At 39.9% G+C, this 12,775-nt stretch overlaps 1 protein-coding gene across 1 annotated transcript in view; it reads left to right on the top strand.

The window, feature by feature from the left end:
• CEBPE (CCAAT enhancer binding protein epsilon) overlaps positions 1-10,552 on the top strand; it is a 36,380-nt gene extending 25,828 nt beyond the window's left edge. The window contains exon 3 of the mRNA XM_089677862.1: positions 7,253-10,552. Within this exon, the coding sequence (XP_089533988.1) occupies positions 7,253-7,567 (315 nt within the window). The 3' untranslated portion in view covers positions 7,568-10,552. The remainder of the gene's footprint in view (positions 1-7,252) is intronic.
• Positions 10,553-12,775: the final 2,223 nt, after the last annotated feature.

The raw sequence follows: 12,775 nt of genomic DNA, 5'->3' as shown, positions 1-12,775 counted from the left end.
AAACATAAAAAAATTCAAAAAGATAAATGCAATTCACAAAGAAATATCCACTGTCTGGATGTCTTCCCCACCTAATTTATCTTACCTTAACTTGTCTACCTCCACATTCAAAACCTATTACTATAAAGGAGATTGCCAAAGTCTTCTCAGACGCCAACCTAACCACCTTCAACCCTGCTTCCTCACAACTACTTCATTGATCCTCTTGCTCTATTCTATGCTTGCTAAGTCACATCTTCAAACTCTCCCTCTCTACTGGCATCTTCCCCTCCCTTCTAAAACATGCACTGGTCACTCTTATACTTAAAAATGCCCCAACAACGACTTTAGACCCATCTATCTGCTCCTATTTATCTTTAATCTATTAGAGTGCCTAGTCTACAACCGTGTTGCTACCTGACTGACAGCGTCTCTTACAGTCTGGCTGACGGCTAAAACCATTAGCCACCTCTTCTTACTCACATTATTAGACCTTTCTGCTGCCTTTGATTCAGGTGACTACCTGCTGTTTCCCAAGAAACTCCACTCCTGTGGCCTCCAGGACTTTGCTCTTTTCTGGTTCTTATCTTAAGTGTAGCGCTACCCCCTTGAGATCCGCTGGTTTTGGGTCCCCTTATTTCTCGCACAGCCAGGCAACATGCATTTTCAACTTGGATAGGATCAAGGGGTTATGGAATGCCACATTTGATTGAAGAATAACAAAATGAGGACAGTTTCTTTCACTAGCACACTGCAAAATGTCAGATATTTGACTGTGTTCCAGCCACAACCACAAGAGTATTTAGGAAAGTAATCCCGTCCTAGGAAGATGGTGTCCCCTGAATGCATTTTCAGTAAAGTGACAACTTGTAGGAGCTCTTGGTCCCCATAGTGAATAAAATACCTGCCCACCTGGCTATGGTATCTGATCCCAGGTCAGGGGATTGGGTAAGTATTAGACTGTCCCCTAAAGACTTGCCAAGAATTTGCATCTAGCAGACTTCTACCTTATAGGCCATGGGGGTTTAGGAGGTACTCACACTGTCCTTGCCCTGCAAATAAGGACAGAACTGTTTTCAGGCCTTCCGCTGGGCTGGTTCTTTTCCAAACTATACAGGCAGTCCTTCTCTTGGTGAACTGCAGGGCAGTGGAGCTCCCCCTTTCAGCTTTCCTCCTTCCTCCAACCTCCAGCCTGGAAGCAAACCCCCCCTTCTCTGGGGCCTCCTCCCAGGCTACACATCAGCACTTTAATTATCCATCTTCCACCAGACTTCCCTGCTCCCTGCTAGCCATGCTCTGTCATGTTTATGGGCCAGTCTGTCACACTGCCAGACCTCCTACCTGGAAGCTCCCATGTATATATGCAGATCAGCTCCTCCTAGCTTCTTCCTACTGACTTCTAGACTCTTATCCAATCTTCTAGAGCAGGGGGAGGCACCATAGGACAGACCTGTAGAGCCCTCCAGCCTTCCCTGAAATAAACCTTCTGTCTCACACCCAGGCTGCTAACAAGCCTCTAGCTACACTAAATAAACTATGTACACTATAGGGCGCTACATACCAACCTTTAAAAAAAAATAAAAATAAGAAATATACAAATACAGCCTGCACATTGTAACAAATAGCATTCATCAAGGGCAGGTAATTTTTAACCAGTACACACTATAGCAATCCCTGACACCTAGTATAACATAACATGTGTGCAGATAAATGAGGTGGAATGTGACCTGCATTGACTCTAAAGTCTGCCAGTGCAATAATAGGTCCCTGGAGCATGCTCACTAAAACCTGACTTGCTCCAACTACCCTCTCCCCGTCACTGGTTGTTACTTCACAGCCAACCAGTGATTCTGCAGTGGGTAGAGTCTGATGGGAAAGCTAAGACATTAGATATCAGGTCTTGCCTTGTAATTGACAGCAGGCAGCAGACAAATTCTGTAGCCAATAGCAGGGGACCAGACCTTATGGCGACCTATTGTCTCTGAATTTCAATCAGGCTTCACCCTCCAAAACACAAAATTTCCCATCGCAGGAGACGCATTGCACTGAGCACTGAGTGTCTGTATGGACATTCTAGCCTCAGTGTGCCTCCACACTCGCTGCATGCCCAAGATTGATGTACCTGTCTACAACAGGTATGTGAATCTGTTGCCCACACTGACATTTGTCATGTGGAGGCAGGTTAGAACTCCTAGGAGTGTTTTAGACACTCTTTATGAATACCCCGGAGTGTCTCCTGTAATATTGTCACAAACCTCTGTGCCCATTTTCCAAGCTTCTCTCTATCTCCCTCCATTGTACCAGCCTGCAATGCTCTCTTAGCTGATTCATTAAACTATTACTAATTTTTCATGCTGAAATCCTATGTTACCATCACTTGATTCCTATTGGTTGTTAGGTATGTTAGTCTTCTGACTGTATATTTGCTCCCCCCTGCCACTAGCTAGTCTGAACTTTGGCTGTTAGTCCTGCCCTTCTTGTCAATGGCTCCATAGTAAGAAAGCTATTGCCACTCTGCACAGTGTTCTGGCTCTTGTGGGAAAACACACGGGATAAAGAAACTGAGGGTTAGTATCCAAAATCCCATGAATGTCCTAAAGGATCCTGCAGTGGGGACACTCGATGTGGTGACAGCTGTCTAAAGCTGGCCATAAACTAGTAGAAATTAATTTGAAAATGTTTTCATTTTAAGAACATCCATTCAATTTTCTGATCATTAGTGGGGTCAAATCCATGTTCGTTTTCGACCACAGTGACAATAAAATTTAGAAGGAGCAGGAAGAAAAGTTTTCTCAAACAAACAAATGTTTAATTGCATATGCGGCTTTCATACCAGAGAGCCCATTCATTCCAAAATCAAAGGTTAAAAGCAAAGGAAATTTGCAGTACTTTCAAATGACATTCGTCAAATATATTGAGAATTTTCCTATGAATGCTGGTTTGAAAATGTATTTGGCCAGTTTAGGAGAGAATTTCCATCACATAAGAAAAGGTTTTATTTTGCCTCCTGCTGTGTTAATGGGACAGTAAATAAAGGGAAAGCTTAGCAATTACCAAAAACAAAGTTTTGCCTTTCAGATATACCTAAAAGTTACAACGAACCAACTATACAGGGGAGATGGGATTTAAAAACAAATTAACAAATGGCCATTTTCTTACGGAGCTCAATGGCACAAAGTATTTGGTTAAAGACGGTATTGAACAGGAATCATGTTAGCAGGTGCAGTTATCTTGTCTGCTACTAGTGGCTCTGTTCTTAGTATAGTGTAGTAGAGAAAATTATGTAACTGGTTGTTAGACCCAAAAAAACAAAAATGAAAAAAAAAACAAAACAATATTTTCTAATTTCTGTTATAAAGAATATCCAATATAACCAAATTTCTTCATAAATGCAGGCTAAAATATATTCTTCTACATGTTTTTGCTAAAAAAAAATCCCAGTAAGTGTATATTGACTGTTTTTGTGACAGTTATGGCATCTACAAACTATGGTTTATATACTGTATTTGAAAATTGATCAATCCTGATGTACTGATGGCCTCTCATTTCTTGAGGCCGTTAAAATGCCAGGACAGTGTAAATAATTCCCCAAATTACGTATTTTTGGAAAGTAGACAGCTTGGAGGTATTTAGTAAGAATCAAGGCAAGTTTGAAGTTTATTTTTTTTGTTCATTTTTTTTTCTATTTTGTTGGGGGATCAGACTTTTGTTTTTTTTAACACTTTGATTACTGTCACTGTGATGATCACTGTAACAGCTCTGTTTTGAACTGTAATGAATGGGTTTCATTCATAACAGCTGTGATTACTATTGTGTGCTGTGATTGGCCCACAGCTATCACATGGTTGGTACAGGGTGCTGTGCTTGGCCTAAGTACCATGTGATAGCTGTGAGCCAATAACAGCATCACAATACTAAGCACAGCTGTTATGAATGAAGCCCATTCATAACAGTTGTGTTTACATTGTGATTATGTGATCGCATAGCAGCCAGGTGCCAGGAGTTTCGATCCGCTGTGTCCAGTGGACACAGTGGTCACAGGAATGGCGTGCTGTGTGCCCACTAGCCGGCAACGTACATGCATGTGATTTTGCCTGGCTGTGCCGCAACCGTAAAATTACTATGGATGGGACAGCAAGTGATTAACAGGGCTGAAGCTCCGGGTAAGGTCCCAACTCTATGATGCTCCCAAGGAGAAAAGAGGTGAAAAGGGAAGATGGCTTACAAAATTATGTGCTGAATTATCCACACCTAAATGACAGCTACAGAATGTTTGCTCCTGTGTGTGGCATTCTGTACCAAAGAGTTCTGTCAGTATGCCTATGTGATGTTAGAAGTCACGGCAATCTTTGAAAGCTACAGTAAATTGCAGGGAACATATCTCTTTTGTGTACATTCTTTTATTTTTAAATATTCAGGCCTACGGCCAGAGATGTTGTGACAGGGCTTATGGCTAGGAGTTTGGCACAGTATAGTGAAGGGATACAACTACTAGCAGGTGGGTAGCTGTCCTATCCAAGAAGATGCGCGGCGGGGACTTGGGCAGTTTGGCATCAAAACCTGACCAATCAGAAGTCCCCATACAAGTAGCTTTTATTTTTTGCACAACACACATATAAAGGAGTTATGTATACAGTAGTAGGGGTATTGTCTACTATGTTGGAAAATAGGGAGGAATGTATAGCTCTACAACTTATGTGCCAGTCTGGCCTTGCTTCTAATGGAGAAGAAAGGCAAGCTCTTAGAAAGACATGGATTTTGAAAACACTATTTCATGACACATTGCCTAATGCATTTTTCATACAACTTCATTCAGGTCAATTTGATTCAACAAATTTTGTAATCAAAACAAACTCACGTTTGTCCATAGGAAAAGCCAGAGGTATCCTAAAGAACATAATTATATATGTACAAATATTGTAGATACATCATACAGTAAATTACAAATAAGTTCTCTGCGCTGTCCTACTAGCCTCAAGGCAAAATTGTGGTTACTTTTCCTAACATATTATGGCAACATGTTCAATTTTGTTGTATTATTTAATCAAACAGAACTCACAATAATCTCTTTTAGTTCACCAGTATATTGTACTGCTTAAACTGACATTAGAATGAAAAAATGCAGAGCTCTTCTGAAGTCCCCTGGCATCCTGGAATGCGGGGAGCTCCACTGGTCTATGAGGAAACCCATAACATTGATGGACATGTAATAGAAAGGTTCAGGTGGCAGAAGTTCGTATTTGTATACATGTGTGTACTGTATTCAGTAGTCCCAGGGATAGCAAAGTAGATTTAAACTTTCTTTGCTCAACATTTCATTTGCTAAAACATTGTGTTCCATAAACGATTTTTTTTTTGCCCTCAAAATACCATTTTTATTTTTTCTTTCCATCCTTTGTATCCCAGTGCTGATGATTTCCATCAGCATCTTTTGGACAGTTCCTTTCTACATATACTCGTTTCAGCATTGGCTGCACCTTTATTGCTCTGGAGCTGCTTTATGGTAGTAGCAAAAGTGGACCATGCCTACTGTATGTAACATGTATCGGCATAGAGACTCTCTACTGGGGCCTGTGTGACAGGCAGACAACAAAAGAATCTTTAGGTGTCTGTATTTCATTTCTCTTGGCGAAACTCTAGCTAAAGATAACAGATAAAAAAATGCTCTTAAAAAGATTTAAAAAAATTAAATAACAGAATCAGCTTTTGTGCAATATTCTCCTTCAATCCAGAGATTTACCTGGCAGAATTTGTTTTCTGCTGCTAGATGTTCTTAATCTGATGGCCAGCATCCAAGCCACTTCCAGTAAGACCAGGTCGTTCTGGACTCACCCCAGCCTGTAAGTGGACAATGATGAGCTCATCTCTCTGTCATTCTGCTCTCTCTTCCTAATAGCATGCTTTTTTGTCAACAAATGAACTGATTGGCTCCCTATGCTGCTTCTTCCTCTCACACTTCAGCTCAGCTGTACAAGGACTCCAAAAGGCTGATACCAGGTCAAATTCTGGTACTTACATTGCTTGCATTTACAGATGAAGTTTAGGTATAGATATTTTTGCATATTTACATTGGTCTCACTTGGACCATTGTAAGTATGCATGTGATATACCTGGCCAATTTGTCCCTTGCTGATCAACTACCCTGCTTTTTAATGAACATGTGATCAATCGCTTTGCATGGGTGCATTTCTGTCAAGGTCCTACCTTTTCCCAGAGGTTATGCTGCTCCATGTGCTGGCATCCATCTTGGATTTCTGCAGAGCATGGTGGGAGTCTTTTATGCCTTCAGGCCTCTGCGGTCCATTCCCCAGAGGGGTGTTGTTGATCACATATAAGCCTTTTGTCCGCACGTGCCCTTTGCATTCGTGTCTTGTGTGTTAGTGTGACTATAGCTCTGTTTATACTCTCGTGGCTCTCCTGGAATCTGACTCGGCTTTTGACTGACCACTCTCTGTGTTTTCCATTGATCTGACCTTCCGTTGCTGAACCCGGCCTGTGACCTGTTATTCTTGTCTACCGTTTTGTATCTTTTGTCCCGTTGTTATCGATCCGGCCTGCCCAACTACTCTTTGTCTATCTGGTCCCTACCAGCTACGCGCCATTGGCGGCGGCCACTACCGCAGCTGGGGTGTCTCGGGGGCCGCGACCTGGTTTCTGGCTGCGTCAAGTCCATCCCCACCATCAGGGGACCTGGTGAAGGGCAGCCTGGGACTTAGACTCTGCGCCCTGAGGGACTCCGGTCTGTGGGTGGTGGTTGTCGTCAGTCAGTGCGTGACCCTGCCCTGACAATTTCAGAGAACACTTTTTCTTAATAAATGCACAACATTCTCTGATTCGTGAAGTTGGCTTGGTAGGGTGGTGACATCACAATTACCCAATCAAAAGACACTTTTCATTCTTTGAAAAAATGCAGTGTTCTTTAAATGGCATTCGTGCTGAGCGAGTGACCCCTGTTTGTATTTAATGTACTGTAACAGTCTGTTGTTACTGTAGAAGCTTCTCTTATGAAAAAATTCTAAGAGCCTAACTTTTTTTTTGATAGAGTTCTGTTTGCCAAAATACTGTATTAGAGACACTAAAAGTAATGTATATGTAAAGTAGTACACTTGTTAGTGTATATAGACCACTGACCAGGGAATGTGCATGTTAGTTTAATAAAGGATCTTCCATGGGCATGATTTTGTCTACCTGATTGTTCAGGAACCCTTGAGTACATAAACCCTTTTCACTCCCTCGTGTGACTTCAGTATAACCTCTCTTTTTTTGTCTACAGGGCCCTCTCTCAGGGATGCTACCTGCCTCTCCAATAAAAGAGCCAGGTCACAAGGGAAAGAAGTTATTGAGTAAAGACAGTCTGGAGTACCGCCTGCGTAGAGAGAGAAACAATATTGCAGTGCGCAAGAGCCGTGACAAAGCCAAACGCAGAAATCTGGAAACTCAGCAGCGAGCCCTAGAATTCATGGCTGAGAACGAGAAGCTGCGTAGCCGCATACAACAGCTGAACCAAGAGCTTGAAGCTTTGAGAGGGGTTTTCAGGCAAATTCCTGAGGCAGCTGCATTAGCCAAAGGAGTTGGTGGCTGTAGCTGAAAGCCATAAATAATTATAATGAATAAAAAAGGCTTATTATTGCATTCCAGTCTTAACAGACTTTGGGTGAGACTTGTGTTCAACCAAATGAATGTACATCCAAGAATAAAAGGATTCATTTTGCATAAAGATATATTGTATACATACAGATTCTAGGCTGGGACTAGTTCATGTGACATCACTGGTACCACAATTCTACTGATAGTATTCAACATGTGTTTTTCAACTGAGACGGCAATCTGTGTAAATGTTAAAGTCTTTTACATATGTACTTTAGTTTGTATAAAAGCAGTGTCTGCAGCAAGCTTTTACATTTAGAAAGCATTCAGTCAGCGTTAAACAACTTTTTTGAAGCAACCCGATGTGAATGTACAATATATATGTAAAGTGCTGCGTAAATTGACGGCGCTATATAAGTACCTGTAATAAATAGATAACAAACCTTCAACTCCAGTTTGGAGATGTTAAAGCTTTGGTTGTTTTTTTTTTTTAAATCAGCACAAAGGACAGTACTTACACTGACTGGTTACTATGTACAGCTGCTCCAAATTCTGTTTACTCCAGTTTTAGTGACTCCCATATTTGTGTTACATTTTTATTTTCGCTGCAGAATTGCTTTAAACAAGCTGCTAGCAGACTTCAGTAGGCTTTCAAGAACTACTTCAAATTTGTTAAAAGCCTTTTGAACCTTGTTGGCAGCTTGTTTAAAGTAACAGCCAGCATTTCCATTAACATCCCCAAACTGGAACTGAAATTTAGAAGCACAGAAAAGTGATGGCAGAAAAAAAACGAGTGGTCCATCGAGTCTGTCTGTTTTTTTTTTTTTGGGGGGGGGGGGGGAGGTGTTTTTTTTTTGGTAACTTTTTTGTCTGAATGTAGATCTATGCTTGTCCCAAGCATGTTTGAAGCTATTTACTGTTGACTGGCTCACTACCTCTGATGGAAGTTTATTCCAAGCATCAACTACTCTTTCCGTAAAATAATACTTTCTGAGATTAGTTTTAACTTTCCTCCAGTTAGTTTAAGGTCATGTTCCCGTGTTCTTGATTTTGGTTTTGTGTTGAAAATACTGCCCTCCTGAACCTTATTCATCCCCTTGATGTATTTAAAGGTTTCAGTCATGTCTCCCCTTTCCCTTCTTTCCTCCAGACTGTACATATTAAGTTCCTGAAGTCGCTCTTGATATGTTTTATCCCCCAGACCTGTCACCATTTTTGTTACCAGTCTCTGGACTCGTTCTATGAATATTTTTTTTAAGCGAGGTCTCCAGAACTGGACACAGTATTCTAAATGAGGTCTAACTAAAGATCTATATAGGGGAATCAGGACCTCCTTCCTTCTGCTGGTGACCCCTCTAGTGATGCATCCTAGAATTCTATTTGCTTTCCCCACTGCCTGGCCACACACTGTTTGCTCATTTTGCAGTCATTGAAATAACTACCCTTTTTTGCTTTAAAGGCTTCAAGAAACCTTTAAGCTGGTTGAACCCTTTGCTAATGCTTTGAAAAGGCATTGCTGTGAACAGTGTACTTTCACCACCTGAAGCCCTTATGTACAAGGTCCAGCTGGCTGCATGAAATAGAAGTTAATATTATGTTTCAGTAGTGGACGATGGATGTGAGCTCATATATTTGTGGCCGTTGTTTTTCATATAGGTAAACTAGTACTCTGTATTTTTCATTATGTACTTTGGAATAACTAGTATTGTTCTTACTAAACTATCTGTATGAATTGTTGAAAACTCCTAATGTGTATACATTGATTGTCAGGAGAACCAACATCTATAATATGTATTTTAAAACAACCTATTAGCTGGTAAATAATGTATATCAATTTTGTATAATAGTTATTTCTTCTAAAATACAAACTGTTTTTCATGAATGAGTTGTTGACTTAAAGTGAGAACATGGAAGACATCTTTTTCTATGGGATAACCAGCTGCAGTGGTTCCCCCATCACATGTATCTTCCTTTCTGATATGTGATCACTAAACACTGTTGATGCCACATGGAAAACGTTAGCCTAGAGCTAACAAAATGCAATGTAGTGATCAATAAGCAAAACATAGGGGTGTTGAAGTATTCTTTAATCTATTACTAGATTAAAGAATAGGATTGTGAAATGTCCAGTTACTGACTTACAATGGCCCATACAGTATCAACTCACATCTAAATATGTATGTTCCACCTATCTTCCCCCTTGAACATACTTCTTTTCTCTGGTAACTTGTGGTTTCTTATTAACCTCCATGTTCGTGACAAACATAGACTTGGGTGTGACGTGGAGAAACAGAAGTGTGTTTTAGCTCTATAAATAAAGGTATATACATATATATATAGCAATATGTATTTATATATGTGCAAGGGAACAGACACAAGAAGAAGTGAAACAACTAAATGACTTTGGCTGTCTCAAATCTTCTCTCTCCATGCTCATCTCTGTTAGATCATTTCTATCGAACGTCCTACCATATCTCCATGTTATCAATCATCATCTTGTTTCCCTATCATACTTTACCTATGCAAGCCCCTTTCTCTGCCTTTATCTATCCCCCTCTCTCACCTGCTCTCTCACTTTTTTGCTGCTGTCTCTCCCCATCCTCTACTTTTCTCTGAAAGTCTGTGGGAGATGTACTTATTTCAACATATGTTTGCAGCTAATGGTGACCACAGAGTTAGCCCATCATCCTGTAGGAGGGGGGTGAAGGGGGAAATAAGAGTAGGGTGGGGAGAAGTAGATGAGACAGCGAGGAGGGTGGTGATCAGTATGAATATGTGAACACGGTTTGAGATAATCTGCCTGATTCTTGATATGAAATCGTTTACATGGGTTATGAAAACTAGAGGTTTTGTCTCCCAGGACTTAGATCATATCTTTTATATATTTCAATTTGGCCATTTTATTGTAATAATATTATTAACTGAATCATTTATGGGAAGAGCAAAGATTATGAATGTTGAAAATAAAAAAAAAAGTATAAACTGAGCACTGTAACTGTGAGTCATATTTCTATGTATAAAAGAAATAATTCATTAGCACAAATTGCTTTATAAGGTATGTTCATGGTGGGTGACACACACTGGGTGTACTAACAGTTCTTCCATATTTATTTTGGCCTTTTACTAATATAAACAGAATTTGAAATATCTTTGTGGTTCTTAACATAGTTTATTTGATTGATTATTAATGCTGTATACATGGCTTTCATTTAACTCCCATTTTGTCCCACAAGCAGTTTCAACAAGATGGCACATTTAGCAAAGACCATTTTATAGCATACTCATAGTACCAAGTCAGAATTAATCTAACCTCTGATCTGACTAAAGTAAACTGAAATTGAGCTATTTGCTATGGGATGCAGCACATTAAAACTAGGAATAGTACTTCCTACCAGATTTCTGTCAACAGTTTTATTTAAAGGTGGGGAAAATGCTTACACAGAGCCAAATTAGAGGGGGGAAAAGTAGGGCATCTGTTCTGGCACCAAACCTAATTGCACCAGGCAAAATCCCATTATAATATTTACCTAGGGACCACACTTTCTAAGGCCATGCCCACAACTTACAAACGCTAGGATGTGTGGTTCAGTTGACCATGTTTCTTAAAATACAACAGAAAAAAACAAAACATTTTAATGCTAACAGTTTTAGTGTATTTCATTATAATCAAATGTAGCACATGCCCTTGGCCTGTTTAAGCATAAATATACTTGGCTGTGCAGTTTATTTGGGAAGGCTGCAGGCAGGAAAACTGGAGGGCGATCAAAAACTCTTTTCAATGTGAAAAGGCTTGCATACCTCCAGTTTACCTTCCAGTAGAGCCTTGTTTTATTATACCTTCTCAAGGCACATGTGCCATTCAAACTTTATTCTGCATCTCTTCCACAATGTTATAGAAATTTCCATGGTATAATGGTGTAAGCTTCAATAACCTTCTAGGCAAGAAAGGACTTAGTTTAGAATGAAGTTGTGCTATCCCAAAAAGCAAGAAAGGACTAAGTTTAGAATGAACTTGTGATTTACCAAAAGGCAAAAAAGGACTTAGTTTAGAATGAACTTGTGCTTTACCAAAAGGCAAGAAAGGACTTCGTTTAGAATGAAGTTGTGCTTTACCAAAAGGCAAAAAAGGACTTCGTTTAGAATGAAGTTGTGCTTTACCAAAAAGCAAGAAAGGACTTCGTTTAGAATGAAGTTGTGCTTTACCAAAAGGCAAGAAAGGACTTAGTTTAAAATGAACTTGTGCTTTACCAAAAGGCAAAAAAGGACTTAGTTTAGAATGAAGTTGTGCTTTACCAAAAGGCAAGAAACGACTAAGTTTAGGATGAACTTGTGCTTTACCAAAAAGCAAGAAAGGACTAAGTTTAGAATGAACTTGTGCTTTACCAAAAGGCAAAAAAGGACTTTGTTTAGAATGAACTTGTGCTTTACCAAAAGGCAAGAAAGGACTTAGTTTAGAATGAACTTGTGCTTTACCAAAAAGCAAGAAAGGACTTAGTTTAGAATGAACTTGTGCTTTACCAAAAGCAAGAAAGGACTTAGTTTAGAATGAACTTGTGCTTTACCAAAAGGCAAGAAAGGACTTAGTTTAGAATGAACTTGTGCTTTACCAAAAGGCAAGAAAGGACTTAGTTTAAGATGAACTTGTGCTTTACCAAAAAGCAAGAAAGGACTAAGTTTAGAATGAACTTGTGCTTTACCAAAAGGCAAAAAAGGACTTAGTTTAGAATGAACTTGTGCTTTACCAAAAGGCAAAAAAGGACTTAGTTTAGAATGAACTTGTGCTTTACCAAAAGGCAAGAAAGGACTTAGTTTAGAATGAACTTGTGCTTTACCAAAAAGCAAGAAAGGACTTAATTTAGAATGAACTTGTGCTTTACCAAAAAAAAAGGGAAGAGTAACAGGTTCTCTTAAATCAGGAGTGAGCAAACTGCGGCCCCTCAGCTGCTGTGGAACTACATGACCCAGGAGGCACTGCAAGACTGACAGATACAAGCATGACTTTCAAAGGCAGAGAAATGATGGGACTTGTAGTTCTGCAACAGAACTGGAGAGCCACAGTTGCCCCCTGACTTAAATGGATGAGAACCTTTTCTGCCATTACTCCCACTCTCCTTTTAACTTTGCTGCAGCAGGCAAATCAAACAGATGGGGGGCAGATAGATTGAGTATAAACATCTAGTGGTAAAAGGCTATTTCGTTCCAATGCAGG

This window comes from Staurois parvus, unplaced genomic scaffold (assembly GCF_062004578.1).
Source record: "Staurois parvus isolate SC_StPar_1 unplaced genomic scaffold, SC_StPar_1.0 ptg000193l, whole genome shotgun sequence".
NCBI lineage: Eukaryota > Metazoa > Chordata > Amphibia > Anura > Ranidae > Staurois > Staurois parvus.
The sequence above is the reverse complement of the archived record's forward strand: the minus strand, read 5'-3'. Positions and strand labels throughout refer to the sequence as shown.